This window comes from Gadus chalcogrammus, chromosome 23, assembly GCF_026213295.1.
Source record: "Gadus chalcogrammus isolate NIFS_2021 chromosome 23, NIFS_Gcha_1.0, whole genome shotgun sequence".
NCBI classification, from domain to species: Eukaryota; Metazoa; Chordata; class Actinopteri; order Gadiformes; family Gadidae; genus Gadus; species Gadus chalcogrammus.
Window position 1 is genome coordinate 12,874,912 of NC_079434.1, and position 22,035 is coordinate 12,896,946.

Sequence of the window (22,035 nt, forward strand, 5' to 3'; positions counted from 1 at the left end):
TACAGACACACTCTCCTTGCTCGCTCCAACTAAGGGATTTGTAATTATTAGTCAGCCTTGGTCTGAATATTGATTTGTTTTTCGTAGCTTGATCATATATGATTATTATTACTTATTTCCTAGTCAATACAAAAATCAAAATGTTGCAGCATGTTTTTCTTATTAGTTATTAAAAAGATACATATTCACGTGCATAAAAAAAAAAGCAATTTATTATGGGGAATAATGTCAAAGAAACTAACCACCAAAAATGTATTTCATAATTTTTTGGTACGTTTGTTTAGTCTTTGTCTTTGTAAGCCAAACACAACTTCACACACTTAACATCACATCACATCAACATAACATCACCTAGCATGTGAGAGAAAAGTAAACTGCATTACTGACTGAACTACTGCATTAAAGGAGTTTATGTATTTAGGTATTTATTAGGTATTATTTAGGTATTTATTTATTTAGGTATTAGGTATTTTTTTATTTTTTTATTTTTTTATTTTTTTCCACAATGTCTTGTTTTTTAAAAAATTTATGATGACTATATGCTCTGTAAGGTGACCTTGGGTGTTTTGAAAGGCGCCTCTAAATTAAATGTATTATTATTATTTATTATTATGTGGAGGACTTAAAGCAGCTTAGAATGGGCCTACATATGGGGGACCTAAGGCTGGAGAGTGACAAACCGGGGGTATACAGCGCAAGGCTAGTGTGTAAGGCTAGTAAATCCATGGTTCCACTCAGTGTTAACACAACAATTAACTGGATGTGAATGCATACCACCAACATGAGTTACCTCAATACTAAAAACAAGTACATTTCAAAGCTTTGCAGCAACAACCCGGTCTGATCAAGGCAGGTCTCCTCCAGTTTAAAAGACAAGTGAACACTTAATGAATGTAGGCAAGCGCTGTGCACTTCACATTGGAGGCTCTCACAGACACGTGTCCACCCCCCCGCCCCGTCCGCCCCCCACCCTCAGCCATCACTCAGGTGAGCTGTAGCGGCCAGCGAACAGGATGCTCTTGCTGGGGTTGTGGCGGATGAAGAAGAGGAAGGGGTGGTCGGCGACGAATCGGGGGGGTATTATGAGGCATAACATCATATCGCCACCAGCGGTGGCGGCGGCGGCCTCGGTGCCCTCCTCGTTGACCTCCACGAAGGCCTTGTGGACCACCTTGGACAGCACCAGGTCGTTGGCCGAGGACATGCCTATCGGAGAGGAGGAGGTGTTGAGGGGGTGTGGAGCTCTCTAGCACACTTGATACGAGGGCTGTGGGAGTGTTTCACTACCGCTGGCGCTGAACGAGTTTATCATTCACGACTGTGTTCAGCAGCCCGGGCTGTGGCAGCCGTTTATTGAATATTTAGTTTTTTTTTTAAAAATCTCTAATGTAGCTAAATGTGTCTATTGCCGTGTTTATTGTTAAGTTAACTTATACGTTATTTACATATATATATACTGTGCTTATAGTATCAAGCAAATTGGCAATTCACCTTTTTTTAAAGAACGTAATATGGTCCCTTCCAATAGCGTATTTTTAAGATATATAATACAATTGGATCACGCGATCCGGCTGTGTGGTCCCTACCAGAGAAGTCACTGAGGCCCTGGTCGAAGGCGTCCACCATGCCCATGCTGACCAGCAGGTCTTTCATGTCGTAGGTCTGGGTCATCTTGAATCGCGGCAGGCCCACATTGACTTCCCTCCGGCGCATCCTGTCTGGCTGGGTCCATTCCATGAAGGTCTCGTAGGTCAGCATCGCTTCCAGCTGAACACAATTGGGGGTGGTGGTTGATTTGACTGTTAGCGTGTGGGGTCTGATTCCATTGCAAGTGAGCCACCTGCTTTAGCTCGAATTCACTATGACATAAAAAAAGATGATTGGCTCTCAGTTCGAGGGGGAAGGGGAAGGGGGAGTGAGATGTTTTTCTCTGGGTAACGATGACATTACAGTTCACTGCCACTTTAACCCTGGTCGTTCTTTTTACTGCGTGTACCTCTCTGCACTGTTCCTACCTTCTCCAGGCCGGTGGTGCCGTCCTCAATTTCCATAGGCAGGCAGATCAGCATGCTGAGTTCTTTGCCTTCATAGGGCAGCTCCAGGATCTTTACCAACATATTCAGAGAATTGTATTAATCCCAAAGGAAACTGTTTGTAGCAATTTCTCAAGATAGAAAAATAGTAAGATAGAAAAATGATTGGATATCATTTTTCTATCTTCTATCTTCTTGATTTTTCTATCAAATGAAACTTGAAAAAGGCCCCAGGCCGAAACGTTGTTCATTACAATATTATTCGGCATCTGAAAAAGAGTGTGCGGTTTCTCTTAACCTGTCGTTATCACGTACACGATACTGTCACCAGCACCTCGAAAAAGCTATTAAGAATTGGTGTGCGTTGGATTTCTCAACAAATGGATATCATACATTAACATATTTATTTTTTTATTTAAATAAAATGTATGGAATCAGTGCCCAGTATGACATTGTAATTATTCTGAAATAAAGAGGATTGCAGAAGTTACAGAAAATAAAGAATGAGCTTGGTGTACCACAAACCTAGCTGAACAATTAACACTGAATATTCGGCTGATAACCACTGATAGTTTAAATAGTACAACGGGGTCACCTGGCAATTCGCCTCACGAATGAGGGCAAATGGGAACCTTGCTTTGTGGTACATCATCTTCACTTTCTTAGTGTCATTCTGAGGGTAAAACAAAAGACGAGCAGGGTTATGCATTCATAATATATATTTCTTATTTATAATATTAATAATATTATTAGGTAATTGGGAGGTGGCTTGTGCATGCATTTTTATTATGTGCATTCAGCATATGTATTAAAAGAAATGTCTGTATATTAATGCATATATGCATATCTATTAACAGAAAACACATATTGCCATGCTCATGGATTTTTCCTCAAGGGATTCTAGCTGCTATTTTAAAAGCCTTGAATCCCCCGAAATTAGAATGAACTACAACAAGTGAAAACAAATGGAAATGTTGGTTTTGTAGAGATTACAAATGGTCGGGTTGTTGGTCCAAAGAAAAACTGTACAGAAGCAATATGTGTGCACTGTCCTCTGCTAATTTGATCCATAGTATGAGATCAAGGTAGCCTGCATCCTGCATTGCCATTTAAGGGAGTTTCTGCTCCTCTTTTGATTGCTAAGGTTAGAGGGTTTCATAACTGTATGGCCTGCGAAGGCCTTTGGGACTGTAACTGTAACTAAACACTGGTCAAACCTATTTGACTCAAGGTGTGGCTTGCCATATGTCTCTTTCTAATCACAAGCATGATGAACGCTTAGACAAAACAGAAATTATGTTTCTTAGTAGATGTATGGAGATCAATTCTCGGTTCACCTAACATATTTATCCCCCTTTTCGCAGACACCTGAAGCTTGTTATGAAATATAAACTTCTCACAAATGTTCCACATCTCTGACTCAAATCCCAACCGGACACTATAACGTTTCCCAGGCATGGAGGGCTGGCTGTTGCAAGTCATAGCCTGCAATCTGCAACCATTAGGTTGAGTTGTGGTGGGTGTCAGTGCCAAGATGGCAGTGGTGAACTGGCCCACCCTTGGCTCCGGTCTTGCAGCGCTACCTTGTTCAGTTTGAAGGCAGTATCCTTGGTGGCTTCCTCCTTAAACTGCTCGTCCCACTTTCCCTTGAAGTAGATGGCGTTGACCAGCACCAACCTGGTCAGCGAGTCAATCACACCAGGTACCAACAGGTCCTTGATTTTATCTAGGTGAACAAAGACAAAGAATCAAAAGAAGGAAAGAAAATTTAGCATTTTGGTGGAAACTTCCAATTTAATGTGTAAGGTCGCAATGTGTAAGAATGAACCCCTCCCAGTGAGTATACGGGGACGTTCAGAATTCCAAAACTAAATGACAGGGTCCTGTCCACTCACTGGATGGGAAAATGAGGGATGCAAACTAGCATAGCTCAGCTGGCTGGGTGGTGTGAGTAGGAGGGATTTTTTGAGTGTCAAGAGAGGTATAGGCCGGCTAGAATTTAAATAATTTATTTTATATCAGGTATAACATAATAAGATTATTGAAACCACTATTGATAACATTGTCAGGGTTGCTATAAACTGCAAACTAGTTGAAATGTAACACATTGCGACTTCAAGATAACACAATAAGAGACACACGTACTACTCGCACACATACACACTGTATGTGTGTTTGTTTGCATATGTGTGTTTGTGTCCCACCTTGTGTCTGTTTCTCCACCCAGGTGTTTATCTCCACCCTGGCCTCCTCTGCCTTGGCTTGGAAGTCCACAGATTGGAGGTCTGCCTGGTAGTACTTCCTGGTTTCATCCAGGAACTCCTGGAAACATTCAACCAACCCCGCACATGTAGCATAACACAATCAATTGCATAATACCTATAAATGGAGGATAAATAGGTCCAGGTCATGTATGGAAAGTCACATGATGAGATGATGGGCCTCTCACTTTTTCTTTTTATTGACGTATTCATGCCATCATTCATCAATGATGCCATTAGTGCTGGGCAACAATTAAATATGATCATTTATCGTCTCTGAGATGTGTTCTGATTCCATATAGGCATGAATATGCAGACGTAAAACCGGACTGAACAGTTTTTTTGAGTGTTAACTAATTACGAGTAGAAATGAGAAGTAAAAATAAAGACAAAATACCTACCATACCTTAAATTACTGTACAGAAAAGAAGAATAGAACTGCATTCCTGATATTTAATCCTCACCTGAACAAACTGGTAAGTCTTCTCTCCATACAGCCTGTTGGCCAGACTGAGGGAGTACAGCGCGTCTGGCTTGTTCAGCTCGCTCAGCAGTTTGGAGAAGCTGGCGTTGATATCCTCTTCGCCCTTCTGATGTTGCAGCGCCTACATCGTACAGAGTATGTGTGTGGGGAGGGGAGGGGAGGGGGAGAAACACATCGTAAGACCACTGTCTGAGAGAGGAGAGGATGCGTGAGATATTGCCGCATCCCCTGTCCACAAGCGAGATGATGCACAGCCGCGTTCCACCACCCGAATGCTCACAGAAAACAGATTAGAACGTAGTAAGTAGCAGCAAGAAATGTAATGCTACTGCCATTGACTTTGAAAGAACCCACAGGCAGAGTCAAACTTTTTTTTTTAGAAGAGGTATGGCATAATACACATCTTGCTTTGTACACTTCTAAGGCAGTAACTAAGGTGAGACTGAAGTCTTCACCAGCTCAATCGGTCTAGCAATAACAACGATTAGCGCTTCCAGTATTTTTCTTACAGAAACAGCAAGAAAGAAATTAAACAACAGTCAAACACAGCATACACACTCAACAAGTCCCGCATTGGGAATGAAGGCATCCCATTAGTAAAGAAGCAGCCTTGTTACACAGCATCCCATCGCATCATATAACATCCCAGAACTTCTCCAATGGCTCTCTGGCCTCTTGACCTGCAGCCCGTTCAAAAGACATGCGCACAACGTCATAGCAGTGCAACGGAAGAGAAGAAGGAGCCGTGTTATTTCCCTGGGGATAATAACGCTTTGGTTGACTCCAAAAGACCCTGACAAGCCACCTGTTAGTTTAACTTAATTAAGCTAGGGGCAACATCCGTAATGGCCCCGTTTGAGGCTTTGGCTCCTGGTACCATCCTCTTGAGCAGAAACGGTGGCAGAAAGGTGGTGGGCGCCCTCTGCTGCATCTGCATCTGTGCCAGTGCTGGAAGAGCCTGCTGCTGGGGTCCCTCTGCCTCGGAGAAGCAGAGCACCAGGGGGGGTTCGGCAGGGACTTGTGGTCACGAGGACAGCTGGGGAGGGCAGCTGTGTGCACACTGTGTGTGGTGTGTCTGTGTTTATTCATAAGCATGCATTAACATGCAAAAAAAAATTGTTAAGGTCAAGAGGATGGCTGTGCAGTTCAACAGTGTGCCAGCTTTTGTGTGTGTGTGTGTGTGTGTGTGTGTGTGTGTGTGTGTGTGTGTGTGTGTGTGTGTGTGTGTGTGTGTGTGTGTGTGTGTGTGTGTGTGTGTGTGTGTGTGTGTGTGTGTGTGTGTGTGTGTGTGTGTGTGTGTGTGTGTGTGTGTGTGTGTGCTCATGAGTATTTGCAAGCACACATGCATGTGAAAAAAAAAGAAAATACCCTGTCAATAGGCTGAGGTGTGTTCAACCCTCAATGTTGGTGGACAGGTTAAGGACCAGGGCCGTCGTACTGCGGGTGTAAGGGGACAGCTGTGGGGGGGGGGGGTCCAAGGCAGAGGGGGGCCCATGGGAATAAAAAAATAAATAATCATCTTTAGACTTTTCTACCTCCCCCTAGTGGCTAGGAGCAGCACACTGCGCTCGTCCCAGAATTTGGTGCGACGGCCCTGTTAAGGACCAATGTCGGTCACTGTGTTTTACTCCATTCAACTCCTCGGGAGGATTCCGGTGACTCAAAGCCCCTCCTTGCATTCATCATCACATACGTTTCTCTGTCAGTCTTTCTTTTTATACATTTACACTAAGGCACACATGGCTTCTTTTACAACCGTCAGATAAGGAGAGGGAAGCTCTGAAAGCCAACTAGAAAGAGAACACGTCCATACACCAAGGTCTAAGCCCACGATTGTACAAGACACCTGAATTTAGCACAATCCAAGGTAAGAGAAAATACAAGATCCATACAAACAATTTATATGCACACTAGCCACAGAATTTAAGGGCATTTGTTGGCTTCAAGAATGGTACTGCATTAATACTCTACTTTATCTACTTTAACATACTGTTAAGCATCCTTGATGTTTAAGAGCTTGCATCGACTGTTAAAACGTAAATGATACGGGAAATCGTCATCCGCACTAACAGTTAATCCCCCGTTACCCCCATTGTCCCTTCCATTTGGGAACATGTTTAAAAAATATGTTTTATTTCGCTTGTTTCATTAACGCTATTATACCGTACTCAACAAGAATGTTGCGATATGCCTTTACCAACTTAATTACGCTTAACCTATGGAATAAACCCATACATTTACTGTGTAATTGGTTAGATGCGAACTCAACATAATTTTCAGAATACACACACTTCGAATGGTGTATACATAATAATTATAATACATACTTTCACATTATGCGTATGCGCGCGTGTGCGTGCGTGCGTGTATACCTCTGACATCTGTGTGGAGGTGTTCCCCCGTGCACCCAGCAGCACCATGGCCAGGGCCGAAGAGATGCTGAGAGGAGAGTAGAAGACATTGCCAGTCTTGTTTTCCTCCGTGATCTTTTTGAACAAGGCCAGGGTAAAGGTGGTGTTGGCCTCGGTCAAAGGGGTTGAGGATGCCATTGGGTCTGATACAAAGAAAGAAACGTCAGAGAATAATGAAACATTAACTGTGTTGTATCCATTATGTCCGGAATTCACAAAATGCCCCGTCGGTCAAACATGAAAGAGGAAGAGGAACACAAGAAAAAACGCATACAAGTCAACAGTGCGAAGTTTTCCTTGATACCATCATTTGAATAGCCCTTGTTACAAACGTACAGCCAGGCTCGGACTGGTAATCTGTGATACCGGGCATTTGCCAGAAGGGCCGGTCCACATTTCGGCGTGCGAGGGCCGGCCCTCCTTCAATCATACCGGCCCCAATACTGATTATACGACCGCCTTACTTACCTGACAATACGGATAACTCAAAGAGCCCAAGAAAGAACCTAACGTCAAATTGTTGCAATGGTGCATCCAGTATATATAGCGCTTCCTTGTCATGCACATCTATGTGACGGTTGGTATATGGTATAATTTTCTATTTCTTCAAACTGTAAAATCCTGTTTCTTCAAACTGTACAATCATTGCAACAAACTAAATTAAAATAAAACTAAAATGCTTTCTTTAAACTAAACTACGATTTTCTTCTTATATTTGGCGAATTTATGTTCGAATATTTTGCAAAAATATGTTGCGGTGCACGATGGGATTATACATCTAACAGCGAACGTTAACGGTCCATGGATGCTGCGGATGTTGCTTCGCTTATATTTTAATTTCAGTGGATGGGCTAAAAATCATGGAAAGAGTTGGCAAAAGGAGAAAGGGGGAGCAGAGAAGATTCGGGACAAAAGGCCGAAATCTCTACAAGCTGAGGCGTCTGGATCTTAAAATAGATCGCTTGTTTGCTGTGGCCAGTGCTTCAACCGTTGCTGCTAGTGCCCCCGACGTCCCTGCTGCTACAACCTGACATAATCCATTGCTTGCTAGCAGGACTGTCCGGGTATGTTAAACCGTGAGGATTAATGTGGAATAATTGCAACTTGCAAGAAGCCCCGCGATCAAGACAGCGTCAAGGTAGGCCGTTTGGTTTTTAATTGTGCCCACCGCGACATGTTGAATTCGGCTCACAGGTCTTTCTTAAAGGGGTAGTTCAGAATTTTGGACATAGGGCCTGATTCCGAAGTGAGCATTGGTATTCTATATCACTGGAGACAGTTTAACACATTTCATTCAGTCCTTCTAGTTGCAGAGTTCGCTCGTGCTAGGCTAGCGCACGTCAACGGGCAATGCTAGCCTGCTATTAAAAACAGTCTTACCCACTCCACAGTACACCCGAGGTAAATCAATTATAACGCCAGACTATAGATTGAAATGTCTGTGTTGATAGAATAATGTAAGAAATAAAACTAACCTTGCATCGCATGAATCATCGAGGGACTACTTTCTCAGCAGAAGTGGAATTCTACTATGCGCTGGTTAGGTTTGTAACCGAATCACGACAGAAGAACGTAAACAGAGAAGCGTGGGACAGAAGCGCAATTGAACGACTAGGCAACATGATGTTTCAGTGTGCTTTTAGAAATTGTAGAAATAAACGGTACAGATGGGCACCACAAAGTTTCCACCAATTTCCAGTGCGAGATCCAGAAAGGACTCAACTGTGGCTTGTTGCTGCTGGCTTTGACATCGAAACACCGGCTCGTACATGTACGGTTCGTTGGACAACAAATTCCTTATAATCGTCTTCAAAAGCAGATGCATCGCTAACTCCTCCAAACGTGGCCATATCTTGTTAATTTAATACGCTTGTAGAATTCCTTCGTTCACTGTACTCTGCGTTTGTAGCAATGACAGCGGCAGGTAACCTAGGTATCAGTCCGCCACTGCCGTAGCCTACGTACAGGAATATAAACACTGCTGCTGAGACCCCGCAATTCCCTCAAAATGCAATGCAATGCAAGGTTGGTTTTATTTCTAACATTATTCTATAAACAGACATTTAGATTTATAGTCTGTCGTTATAATTGATTTACCTCGGGTGTACTGTGGAGTGGGTAAGACTGTTTTTAATAGCAGGCTAGCATTGCCCGTTGACGTGCGCTAGCCTAGCACGAGCGAACTCTGCAACTAGAAGGACTGAATGAAATGTGTTGAAAACTGTCTCCAGTGATATAGAATACCAATGCTCACTTCGGAATCAGGCCCTATGTCCAAAATTCCGAACTACCCCTTTAAGTAGGTTCGCTGAAGTTGGTTCGGCTCATTTGCGCTAAAGGGGGGGGGGGGGGGGGGGGGGTCGGTCGGTCCATAAGGGGCCGGTGTAGATGGAAAAATGCCAGGGCCGAAAATCGTTCCCAGTCCGACCCTGCGTACAGCTGACATTTCAATTTGCAACATTGCAAAGTGAACAAGCTTGCAAACGCATCCTGCGTGAGACATTTCAGCATCAATCTCATGCTCACGTAAGTCATGCAAAATAGCCCATAGCAAAATAGCCCAAAAAAAAACAAAACCTTTTTCCGTTCGTTGATCACTCACTAGACCACAGAATATATAGGAAACATCCTCGGTAGATCTCTCTATATATCTATTCGGACCGACCGCGCACCTTGACAAAAGGTTATTCTATTTTTATTGTTATAACTTTTGCAAATTTTATTGAGGAATTCATTGTCACTTTGCACATTAAAATAAACTTGGATAAAGGAGTAAAATATGGTTAACGGTTGTCAAAAATGTTCGCCGCGCGCGTCCACTGATATTTTGCAGTCTCACTCCAGCGAAAGTACGTGGCAAGCCTCAGTAATTGTTTTGAATAGGCTATATTACTTCAGCATTTCACATGTCAGGAAGTGTTACCTATTCTGATCTAACGTTGTTATTTGTCATGTATTCAAACTGCGACACACTTACACACTAACTTTAAACAATCCAAAAAAACATAATAAATAAACCACTTAAAAAGATTTAAAGCCATGGATTACTCTTTCAACGGCATACCAATCAGTGTGTTCCTGTCCTTGACAAGCGACCAGTATAGGTAAGAGAAGAGTCTTTATAGATAATGTCGATGGTATTCGGAAACGCCCACAAACTTTTGCTCAAGCCTAAGCAATCTTTGGCCAACGCCAAAGAGTAGGCCTACTTCCTGAATTGTCTTTGGGTTTCGAGTTCTACGGCAAGCTGATTGGGGAAAATACCTTACGCAGGTAACGGTTTATTGTTTGAAAGGATACTACACAATGCTTTATACTAAGATTTTCTATGTGTGCCAACTGTCTATCCAAATACGATAGGCAGCTGTGCATCGTTTTACCTTTTACCATGTAGTGAGTGATTTGCAGCTAATCATGAAGGGAGCAGCAAATAACCAGAGTTCAAAACTCAGAAAACCACTAATACAACTAGAAGTTTAGTTTCTGAGTAGACCTTTATTTATAAAACATAGATCATCGAACTCCGCCTGAGGAGAGAGAGCGACAGCACAGGCGTCAGCATCCGTTTGGAAAGGAGAGAGGAACAAATACTGTCATCACACACACACACACACACACACACACACACACACACACACACACACACACACACACACACACACACACACACACACACACACACACACACACACACACACACACACACACACACACACACACACACACACAAAGTCCCTGCCGAACCCCCCCAGGTGCTCTGCTTCTCTGAGGCAGAGGGACCCCAGCAGCAGGCTCTTCCAGCACTGGCACAGATGCAGCAGAGGGCGCCCACCACCTTTCTGCCACAGTTTCTGCTCAACACACAGTTTAGTTAAACTTGAACAGAAAAAAAAAAAAGCAGTGCTGGTGTGATACTTACATTTATTTCAACATTAATGATTACAATGTAAATATAAACTGGTGGGTCATTTCCTAACATGATAATCCAGTCAATGATGAAAGATAATGCATGAGCTACACATTAGTTAAAATTGTAAACGCATGAACAACAATATAGTTGTGTATGCATATTTGTATAATATAGGATAGTGAATTTTAGACAACAATGGATTTGACGATGCTTTGAGGCTACTCTTCTCTGGAAATGAAATGATACTCCCTTTTTTCGAAATTATACTCCCTTCTTTGGAAATTATACATGTCATGAGTCTCCTGGATTGCGATTATTTAAACATTCCTGAGATCCAAGTCATGTCAAAGAACGCAAAGAAATGGCAATGCAACAATAAAAGCCTCAGAATATTACAAAACATGTTAAAGAATTGGCCAATAACGTAAAAAAAAACACACTAAACAATACTTTGGTAATAATAAAATTAGATGTTTTGGGCAAAACTCCCCATAGGCTATGGACCAATCTTACACATGTATATACTATAAGACAATATATGGACCTACAGGTGTTTAATAAATGCACAGTTGTGACACAGAACACAGAAAATCTTAAAAACTAAATAATTAAAAAAATAGAAAATTGTGCTGTGTGATAAAGATAAATGTTGAATACATAATGCTATATATACACAGGGGATAACATTGGATAAAACATGCATGCGAGCAAAGTCCCTTTGCCGATTGGCTAAAGCAAACATATCCATCAGTGCAGAGTGTAAGAGTGTGCTTGGTCACTTTCGCTGGTGCACAGGCAAGAGGGGAGCCAGGCAGGCGATATTTGGCACAGAAGGCTTGCAGAACGAGCTACATTATGCGTGTACAGATACCCTTCTAGAGCCACGCTCGTGGGGTCAGGGGAAGGTTTGACTCAGGGACCTTGCGGTCCGTACGGTACTTCTTTAGGTGCTGGACGGTGACTAGTGGCGAGTTCCCCCTGTAACCCTCCCTCATCATGCACAGTTAGACCGTCCCCACGGGAGCCGGCGTGGGGTTGGTGCTCCTGTTGTTGTCGGCGGGTGGGTTCAGGCCCGTGGAGGTGAAAAAGCCCACCACCTGCGCGGGGACTTCAGCCAACACGCTCCGGGCCAGGGCCTCTGGCGGGGCCTGGATCAGGGAGGAGACATGACACATCGGGGGGTTTGATATCGTACACGAGGACCAGAAGTGCAAAAGCACTTAACAGCTACAGAGTCAATTAATGAACTTGAGGAAGGGGTGGGCGGTCTACATGCAGTGAATGAATGAATGCTGTAGTCAAACCGCACTCCAGTTACAGCTGTCACTCTCTGGCTCTCCCCAAGTACCTGTGTAAGTCAATACATGTAGGCGTGTTGCAGATGACCTCTAAACATGAAACATCTAAAGACAATAGATAAATTAGACACTTGCCTTTGATTTTGAATTAGACCATTTTTTCAACATCACTGGCGGCGCCAAATAACAATGTATTATAAAAACGTTTACTTTGCTGGTTAATATATGCTTGCATTAATAATGCAGATTATAAAGGCAGCCTAACGAATGTTTAAAAACGTTGGTAGCCAAGCCAGTATGTCACAGTGTCACTGATATTTGAATGAAATCTTACAAGGCCTCGAACAAATACAAAAGAGAAAAGATAACCAGGGCAATGGCAAGGGCAAGGGTCACTCTTCTAAACAATGAAAGAAATGTGAATGGGAAAGGGGGTGGCATCCACATGGAGACGTACAAAAAACGCTGCTGAGCTTGAGGACAGAAAGTCATGCAGGGGCGGAGGGAGAAAGGGTTCATGCACGAAGGTTAAGGACAAGCGGCCAAGGCAGCGGGTTAAGGGTTTGTTTCTTGTTGCTGTTATAAACAATTCTAAAGAACCGAGGTACCCCCTAGGATGCACTGGCCTCCTTGGGAGGCTTCAGCCCAAATAGGCCGAAGAAGGTGGCCACTTGCTGCGGGAGCTCGGCCAGTACGCTCTGGGCAAGAGCCTGGCTTGGGGCCTGTAAAGACACGGATACACAGGGCACACAGGTGAGCTGGGCGTGCACCGGGCCCACGGGTCGGTCGGAATTCAGAACCAGAGACCAGAAGCGACAGGACAGTGTCAGGCCGTTTAGCACCATGTTTTTTTTTTAGGCTTAATTCAACTATTAATCGGCCGGTGGTTACGAGCAAAGCACGATCCATGCGGTGACAAACCTCAGAGCTATCGTCTCGCCTACTTACATTCTGGAAGTCCCTGAAGGGGACAAACTGGACGATGTCCCGCATGGCCGACTCGCCGGTCTGAGAGCGCAGCCGCCCGTCGTCCCCGTCCAGGAACTCCATGGCGCTGAAGTCGGCTCCGCCCACGCCGATGATGATGATGGACATGGGGAGGCGGGAGGCGTTGACGATGGCGTTACGCGTCTGGTCCATGTCCGTGATCACGCCGTCGGTGAGGATGAGCAGCACAAAGTATTGCTGCAAAGAGTTGGATTGTTAAAGTTGCATTGTGTAACATTCCAACTGGCTGGTAGTTTAAAATAACCGGAACATACCTGTAGTCTAGTAGTAATGTTCTCAATAAAATCACTTCCTATAACGCATATATATTATACAAACAAAAGATGCGTACCTGTGTTTCCAAGTATGTTCGTGCGCATGCACGCACGCGTGTGTGCATGCGGTGTGTATATGCGCGCTTGCGGTGTAGCTATGCGTTTGCGCGTGCTGTGTGTGTGTGTGTGTGTGTGTGTGTGTGTGTGTGTGTGTGTGTGTGTGTGTGTGTGTGTGTGTGTGTGTGTGTGTGTGTGTGTGTGTGTGTGTGTGTGTGTGTGTGTGTGTGTGTGTGTGTGTGTGTGTGTGTGTGTGTGTGTGTGTGTGTGTGTGTGTGTGTGTGTGTGTGTGTGTGAGCTGCTGACTGCTTGGCACATGCGCACATGAGTAACTGGTGCGACAGCCCTGCTATTATAGATATAAAAAATAAATAAAAATGCGGCCCAGCCCATACCCCCCTTTGTACACAATAATCGTACCATCGACAGTTGCACAGCCAGTTAGTGGACAGAATCCTGATTTTGTTTCTTGAATTCTAAAGGTCTCTTGCCTACTAACCAGCTTGTGGCTCTAACTCACACATTGCGGAGGAAGGAAACGTAGCCCTGTAATATAAACTACAGTGATAGAAAAACTCAAGTGGGTTTCAGACACAAGCCTAACCAAAATAACCCAAAGACAGTTAGACCTTTGCGGTCTACGGCAACGTGCTCACCGATGCGGTGGTCTGCTGGATGGCCTGTTTGGCGAAGCAGGCCACGTGGTTGATGACGGGGGAGAAGTTGGTGGGGCCATAGAGCTTCACCTGGGGCAGACACACACGGTAGGCCTCCACCACCCCGGCCACCCCTACACAGATACGGTTCAGGGATATCACCTCTTGGTTAGGGAGAACACATGGAAAAACCTGCCCTAGCTTGTATGTGGAAACCTACCGGAGCAGAAAGGGTTAGACGGGTTGAAGTTCAGAGGGAACTGGTGAGAAACCTGGAAAGAAGAAACAGGAAATCGGTTGAAAAGAAGAACCATGCGTCAATAACAACTGAATTAACTGTCCTGTAGCAACCCCAATGTGATGCAAGTACTGACCTGCCATTGGGGAGGAACCTGAGCTCCAAATCCAAAGGCAGGGAACATCTTGTCACTGAGCAGGAAACATTACAAAACACAAGGTGAAATGTCAAGTTAAAACAGCATTGTTTGAATGCAAAAATTACTTTTGTTTTGATCAGTTTATATTTGAGCCATTTCATACTTTTATTGTTATCAATCATCTACCATAACCTCATACTACGTTTTTGCTGTGTAGTGGTTTCTGTGAAAGCACACAAACTTTTGCTCATGGGTCGGAGTGCAGAGTGGGTTTGTATTACCTGTCGTAGTCCTGGATGACGTTGCCCACGGACCATGTGGCCGTGAGGTACTGGTTGACCCCCTGTGGGCTAATGTAGTGGAGTGACTCCGGAGATCGGGGGTCACCGTTGGACGCCGTGAAGTCGATGGCGACCTGAAGACAAGGGGCCAATGAGTGAAGAGTAAAGGGATGGATCGTGAGACACATTTAGATGACACTGATTGCTGCACAAAAAGGAAAAAAGCTTCTTACGATTTAAGAGGACTGGGACGACACACAACTTACAGTAAAGTTGAGCTGACAACCTCCCATGATGTAATCCAAGAAGGTGTACTCCTTCTTCACCTAAAGAATTTTAATAGCAAATGATTGAGGATGGTAGTGAGAGATGGGTGCAATGTAAAATCAAACAAACTCAAAGAAATGGGTTCAAGGCGAGGGCAACTGGCCTCACAAAGCTTCACGCTGATGACGCCAGAGTTTTTGTAGCCCTTCTTCTTCTGTTTCTTTTTGCTGTTGACGCAGTCGAACTCCGCCTGAGGAAGGGCGAGCGACAATACTGGCGTCAGTATCCGTTTGGAAAGGACAGAGAGGAACCAATACCCTCATCTATGTCACACACACGCACACAAACACAAACACAAACAGACCGGAGAGGATCGAGTCGCCTCCTGGAAGCGTTTCAACGTGGTCTCGCAGGATCCAATGAGGTCATGTGATCCGTCGTTGTCGTAGTCGTAACATTCCACCTGCGGGAAGAGGGCAGAAGCAAAACAATTCAACGCGCATTGAAACTTTTGCGCAAGTAGCGGACGTGCAGCACATGCCAACAACATGCCATTTCCCAGATTTAAAAGCCAGTGTCACTTTTCACGGCAGCCATCACTTTGAATGATGTCTTTTCCTTTTTTCTCTCTTTTTTCATCTCTGGAAAAAAATCTAGGTGATAACAATTTAACATTATTTCTTAACAGTTTTTGAAAAAATTGATGTCTGTCGTGAAAAAGAAGATAGTGTAGGTTGAAGTGCTCCAGTTAGCAGAAGTATTAACAAAGAAGCATGCAATGTCCGTGATGAAATAAAGAACTAAACCCCTGATAGGCTTGGTAAGGTGGAGGCAGCCCGGCCCTACTCAGAAGAAAGACCAAAGGACCGCGTCAAATAATGGGCATATGGTGATATCCACCCACTGAGTCGTAACCCATTGCTCATCTCCCCTCTATCACATGTGCACACACATGCCCATGCACACACCTCACCCGTGAACTCATGGAAAATAGTCCATTGAAGACACAAAAGGCCTCGATGCCAAACTTACATGTTCAACACCGCTGGTAGACACATTGGCTCACTTCGAAGGTTGAAAATCCACAGAAAAGGGAGCTCATTAACAGGCCAATATCAGTTAAGTTTCCCAGAGGCCTTGGGGCTCATAACAACTCAACACATTCCTATATGTGTTAATGCCTGTGTGTGTATTACTGTTCCTGTGTGTGTATTTGTGTATGTACGTGCGCAAGCAAGGCAATAGGTAATTTCTAGCAAATAATCAGCCACCCTAAACCAGATTATGCATTTCAAGTCTGATCATGATAAATAATTAGCAAAGAAAACAATGCAACCCTGTGTTAATGATCCAGCAATAGCAGAAGGAGTGCTTGTTGTGTTTGTTCAAGCGGCAGGAGGATGGGGGAGAGAGGGGGTTGGGGGAGAGGGGGAGGCTGGTCACAGTACCTTTATGGGTTTCTCCATGTCTCCACCACAGAGCGACTGTACCGGGATACGGAAGGGCTTCCATGTTGGATTCAGGTTGTTGTTCACCACCTGGGAACATTGAAAACTTGGCATTCATCTTGGCTGTAGTCTCTGAGAGGTTCTCCTTTATACAATCCAATTACAAGACTAATCCAGGAACTATTAACTGCTTTCAAAGAGAACCACCAGATTACATTTCTTCCCTTCATTATCAACATAGCTGGGGCAGAGACGGCTTCGTTACCAATTGTTAGATGTTCATGATCTAGGGTTTGGCCTTAACTAGTGAATTGATACAATAGAACAAATAGTGAATGACATTGCCTACTTGTGAAGCTTGACTCACAACTCTATTTTTGTATTTAAATTACAAATCATGTATTCTTCTGTTATTACACAAAAAATGTGTTCGGTCAAAATACAACAGCAGAATACACTAACGCCAACAGCAGAATCTGTATACCTCTGTCCTGTGAGCTAGCTGCCACCCAGTTTCTGTCTGCTTGTAAAACTCCAAGTAAGGGTCAGACTTTCCAAAGAAATCCTAAAAAAAAACAAAAACACAAAGAAGAAGTTGAAATTACACTGGAAATCTCTTGGTAGAAATTGCATATTTTTTCAGTTTTGTACTATTTCAAAATGCACAAGTAGCAGTTGCTGTCACTTCCAGAAAGTTACGATGGTCTGCACCTTGTTATCCAGTTTCCTTGCTTCCACCTCAAAATTGGCCACTCTGTTGTCATTTATTTCTTCAGCCATGATCTGTGGTGAGCCACAGAAGGATCAAAGAAACAATGGGTCAAGGGATGGATGCGATGATAGGACATTGCATCTCTTTTCTCTCCATTTCTTTATTCATCACTTACCGTGATGCTGCCACGCCCTGCTGGAGTAGAGTTCTTCAAGATGAGCGGTCTAGTTAACTTTCTGCTGGACACCACCTGGGCAAAAGGAGCACGCCAGTCACTCTACAGCCTCTTAAAGTGTAATTCCGGTGAAAATTTAACCCAGGGTCTTTTTCGGCATGAAGACCCATAAATAAGCCCTGCAGACACTTATTTTCGTTGATAATCGAGTATAGAGCTTGCCCACTGATGCCCGGAGCAATGCAACAGCCCAAAAGGCTACCATGTAATTGGCTAGGGGCAGTGTGAACTCTTCCAAATCAAATTTTTTTAAAGGGCAGAATTACAGCCACTACGAGCCAGTCGCACATTGAGCTTTCCCCAAACGCGCCATTTCGGTGTCTGTAGCTTTAGTGCAAATGAGGAGGAGAGAGGCGGGTCAAGAAGGAGAGTGGGGGTGTGGCCCTGAGAAGCTTGCGACCATGGTACCATGTGCTCCGTTTACAGTGGATGTATCCCAATGGCGAGGCGCACACAGCCAGGCAGTGTTCTGTAAATATTCTAGAACACTCCGGGTGCTTCGGCGGGAGTCCTGGAGCTCTATATCTAAATTATTTCATATTATACATATATATCTATATCATACTATACATATTATCACGGACAAAAGCTGTGTGTGCCTCCAGACGATATTATGAATCTCAAACGACTGGGTCGGGTTCTCCAACGTCTCTGGTTCTTCCACTTCCACATCAATCTGAAGTAGACTGAAATGCGACATGGAGGAGAAAGGGATCGTTTCCCGCGATTGTTGACCGCTGGAGCCTCGCTGCCCGCTGCCGAGGGACCACCGCCTCGGCAGCGGGCAGCGGGGCTCCAGCGGGAAACAATCGCGGGCAACAATCCCTTTCTCCTCCATGTCGTTGTTCATGTACTTCAGGGAGTCAAAGCCAAAGTTCCTTTCCACCCAATTCCTTCTCAACCATGGCTGAGATAACCCCCACTACAGTCTCATTGTGGAAATACCAGAGACGTCAGAGGACCCGACGTGTTATGCGCCATAACACCAACAGCAGAAAAAAGTGTTCAACACCTGCGTTACAGTCCTGGAACTCTATATCTAAATAATAGATATCTATATCATCTTATACATATTATCACGGCCAAAAGCTGTGTGTGCCTCCACACGAGTGACAGTGTGTGTATTCACACACACACACACACACACACACACACACACACACACACACACACACACACACACACACACACACACACACACACACACACACACACACACACACACACACACACACACACACACACACACGTGGCGCTCGCACGGTCGTAGCTCATTGGGCAAAGCAGAGAAAAGGGAGTTAACATGTCCCTGTATGATGACATACATGAAAAAATTCCCAATCGGCGGGTCTGAGCTTTGTTCTTTCAAAGGCAGAGTAGGATAGCTAGTGCTCGTTAACCATTTCTAGCTACTGGGGGACCATAGTCAGGCTAGGGGAACTCATATGAAGGTTATAAAACCTCAAAGTGAAATTTCCATGCCATGGGACCTTTATCCTCCAATATTGCTAAATATATAGCAATATTTTTCTGTTCCTTACCAGTAACAAATAAAAATGTTGTAGGATGGTAGGGGCAAGTACCGCCTTTCGCTTCTGATTGGTTAGAAGGGCTCTCCTTTAGATCGCTATTTTAAACCACTTAAAAGGCTAAAAGTAGCCCGATAGGTAGATTGACGAACGAAGAGATTGTGACATCCGTCAACACGCAAACTCTGTGCTCGCCAATCTACTTATCGATTCTTAAAAACAAAATGGCGTTGACGGGTGATCTACTGATGGTAGTGTGTATAAAATGTCCTTTTTAATAAACAATCTGTACACTTACAAAGTTCTCAATGACTTGTTTTATATGTTAAGACCCTTATTAGACTATCAAAGAAGTGTTGGGCTACTTTTAGCCTTCTAAGTGGTTTAAAATAGCGATTTAGTTTTTACCATAACCAGTGCCCCCATCGTTCCAAGGTTATAGCGTTTTGATAGAATCGGCTAAAAACAGCCAACTGAAGAAAGCGTCTATATGCGCTTTTTGTGCTCCAAAACGAACGTTTGAACTCGTTATACAAAACATATCCCAAATCCATTTTACACCGGAATTACCCTTTAAAACAGCCAAGTATCAAGAGGGGCGATTGTTAAATTAATTTACTTGGCGCCTCTATTATATTATTTACGGTAGCCCGCAATCGACTTGTGTGGACCTCCTGGAAAGATGGACCTACCGTTAAGGCAAAAACAGTATTTTTTAATAAACTCCAGGTACTCTTACGAAGTTGTTGTTGCTTAGTTTCATGTGTAGGGACCCTAGTCATACTACTGCAGAGGTTTGGTGCTGTTTTGATTAATATTACTGGTTAAGAAATGTTGATTTGGAAGAGTACACAATGCCCCGAGCCAATAACATGGTAGCCATTTGGGCTGTTACATTGCTCCGGGCATTCGTGGGCAAGTTCTATTCTCAATTATCACCGAAAAAAAGTGTCTGGAGGGTTTACTTTATTGGTCTTCTTGCCGAAAAGGCCCTGGGTTAAATTTTTGCCGGAATTACACTTTAATACAACTCCTCTGAAGCACACCCGCACCCTCAGACATGAGCCTGAATGTGTGTGGGAGGCCCACAGGACTGTAGAAACCCCAACAAAAAATCTAACAGGGGCCTTGGTGCTACATGTGGGCTCTGATTTCAAAAGCAGTGATGGTGTCTGCTTGTGTTGAGTGTAGATACACACGTGTTGTGTAACACTCCACTACAAGTGAATAAAAGGAGCGGAGTGACAGAGAGGCCTCACCTGGCCCATGGTGCACTCCAGCTGTCCCAGGAAGTCATCGTCACTCAGGTCCACCGTTTTGTTGTCAATGTCGTAGATGCCAAACTGCAGCTTCTGCACGATCTCAAAGTAGTAGTCCACGACAAATTTCTTGGCAAACTTGGGGCTTAGGCAATTTTGGACCTGCTCTGTGCGACCAACCTGTTAAAATACTAGGGTTTTTTCGGTGGTTCTTTGCGAAATGTACATTTCAACATATAAACAAGGAAAATAAATGTCGTTTTTAAACGAGGCAATAATGGAAGCATATTAACCAAACATAGTAAAATAGTAAAATGTTTCACAGACCAGGCAGGGCTAGGTTTAGGAAATTAAACTTCCTCTCAGGTTAACTTGAATTATCCTTGGTGTACAGTACAAAATCATAAAGGTGTATGCATACTAGCACTCGTGTGCATATAAGTGTATGTCAAAGGTCTAAAATGACGATTGAGCTGTCCATTAATTATTATTATTCTTTTTGCACTGTCTGCATCCATCACTTTTGTTCAAAAGTATTGGCACTGAATGTCGTCCAATGCTGAACTGCAGGTTCAATGGTCTTTACTTCAGACCTGTCCCTGTGGACTCTGGCAAGCCAACACATTCAGCCTCCTACTGACCTCATACCAATGGCCCTCCTTGCTGCTCATCAGCAGCACACACAGAGGGTCGGACTTGGAGCCGATATCTTTATCCAGGAGATTATCACAAGTCACAGTTAGCTCCACCTTCGTGACACATTGTGTAGCAGCCATGACTGACGCCTGAAACACACAAGTGAGGGAAATGGGGCACTGTCAAAACCCTGGCAACCACTGTCAATGCAAAGTGATGTTTCCTTACAGTGCGTTTGTGTAAGTGAGGTACACGCAGCCTACATTAAAGTTACCTGACGTCAATACGGAGCAGACGAGATGTTCAATGCAGCAAGACTTTACGTAGATTTACGACGTCTACTAAACTTTCGCTAGCTTAAAATAGCCGTCTAATTCCCGTTGCAGATATATTGAATGTGATAAGCAAACTTGCCACCTACCGTCAAATGTTCAAATGGGTAAGATAGACGAGTGAAATAGAAGACGATAGCTGTCAATGTTGCCACACAAGTAGTTGGGTGGTTCGGAAATAAAACCCCGCCCTGCACAGCCCACCTCGTCGATTAAATGGTCTGCCTGACTCTGGGTGCGCTCGTTTGTGAACCGCGTCGCGGTGGCGCTAGTGGTAGACACCGGAGAGCTATCAGCAGGATAAAAGTATAACTACTTTCATGATAGGCTGTTGGTAGGCCTATGACTTCCTTTTTGCAACATTCATGTATAAAATAGGCGAAATAAATGACAAAAGATTTTGTTACAATTATAATTATAACGACAGAGTTCAAAATAATCACTGCTGTGCAGGCACTGAAAGTAGCTACATTATTAAGAGGTATGGCATTAATAATGACATAAACGTACTAACAACAGTGCTCTATATATTTATATAAAATCAAAGACCATCGAGTGTGAATTGTATACATGAAACATAAATGTAA

General features: G+C 43.9%; 2 protein-coding genes across 5 annotated transcripts; both read right to left on the bottom strand.

Moving 5' to 3' along the window:
* Window positions 1–114: 114 nt before the first annotated feature.
* Window positions 115–10,414, bottom strand: LOC130377092 (leukocyte elastase inhibitor-like). Of its 2 annotated transcripts, none has more exons than XM_056584062.1 (9): window positions 10,254–10,414; window positions 7,151–7,332; window positions 4,759–4,899; window positions 4,238–4,355; window positions 3,617–3,759; window positions 2,629–2,706; window positions 2,016–2,105; window positions 1,587–1,767; window positions 115–1,206 (listed from the first exon to the last, which is right to left on the bottom strand). In XM_056584062.1, exons 2-9 carry the CDS (start codon window positions 7,325–7,327, stop codon window positions 980–982), a joined length of 1,155 nt encoding a protein of 384 aa, XP_056440037.1. In that variant the 5' UTR covers window positions 7,328–7,332; window positions 10,254–10,414; the 3' UTR covers window positions 115–979. The 2 variants fall into 2 exon arrangements, with proteins under 2 accessions (XP_056440037.1, XP_056440038.1); XM_056584063.1 differs by having other exon boundaries at window positions 10,238–10,414.
* Window positions 10,415–11,094: 680 nt separating this feature from the next.
* Window positions 11,095–21,647, bottom strand: LOC130376963 (copine-3-like). 3 transcript variants are annotated; one of them, XM_056583891.1, is made up of 17 exons: window positions 21,538–21,647; window positions 21,122–21,265; window positions 20,481–20,660; window positions 17,633–17,707; window positions 17,457–17,528; window positions 17,230–17,310; window positions 16,746–16,835; window positions 15,662–15,760; window positions 15,461–15,547; window positions 15,297–15,356; window positions 15,031–15,164; window positions 14,747–14,801; window positions 14,593–14,644; window positions 14,373–14,506; window positions 13,346–13,582; window positions 13,006–13,119; window positions 12,157–12,247 (listed from the first exon to the last, which is right to left on the bottom strand). In XM_056583891.1, exons 2-16 carry the CDS (start codon window positions 21,254–21,256, stop codon window positions 13,009–13,011), a joined length of 1,602 nt encoding a protein of 533 aa, XP_056439866.1. In that variant the 5' UTR covers window positions 21,257–21,265; window positions 21,538–21,647; the 3' UTR covers window positions 12,157–12,247; window positions 13,006–13,008. The 3 variants fall into 3 exon arrangements, with proteins under 3 accessions (XP_056439864.1, XP_056439865.1, XP_056439866.1); XM_056583889.1 differs by lacking the exon at window positions 13,006–13,119 and having other exon boundaries at window positions 11,095–12,247; XM_056583890.1 differs by lacking the exons at window positions 13,006–13,119; window positions 21,538–21,647 and adding an exon at window positions 21,391–21,531 and having other exon boundaries at window positions 11,095–12,247.
* Between the last annotated feature and the right edge of the window lie 388 nt (window positions 21,648–22,035).

Coding starts and splice junctions, on each gene's coding strand:
- LOC130377092 (XM_056584062.1), bottom strand. CDS start 7,327: ATGGCATCCTCAACCCCTTTGACCGAGGCCAACACCACCTTTACCCTG. Junction 3,760..4,237: donor GGTGGAGAAACAGACACAAG/GTGGGACACAAA, acceptor TTGTTCACCTAG/ATAAAATCAAGGACCTGTTG. Junction 1,207..1,586: donor GGGCCTCAGTGACTTCTCTG/GTAGGGACCACA, acceptor CCTCTCCGATAG/GCATGTCCTCGGCCAACGAC.
- LOC130376963 (XM_056583889.1), bottom strand. CDS start 21,256: ATGGCTGCTACACAATGTGTCACGAAGGTGGAGCTAACTGTGACTTGT. Junction 14,645..14,746: donor AGGTTCCTCCCCAATGGCAG/GTCAGTACTTGC, acceptor TCTTCTTTCCAG/GTTTCTCACCAGTTCCCTCT. Junction 13,583..14,372: donor TCCAGCAGACCACCGCATCG/GTGAGCACGTTG, acceptor AACTCTTTGCAG/CAATACTTTGTGCTGCTCAT.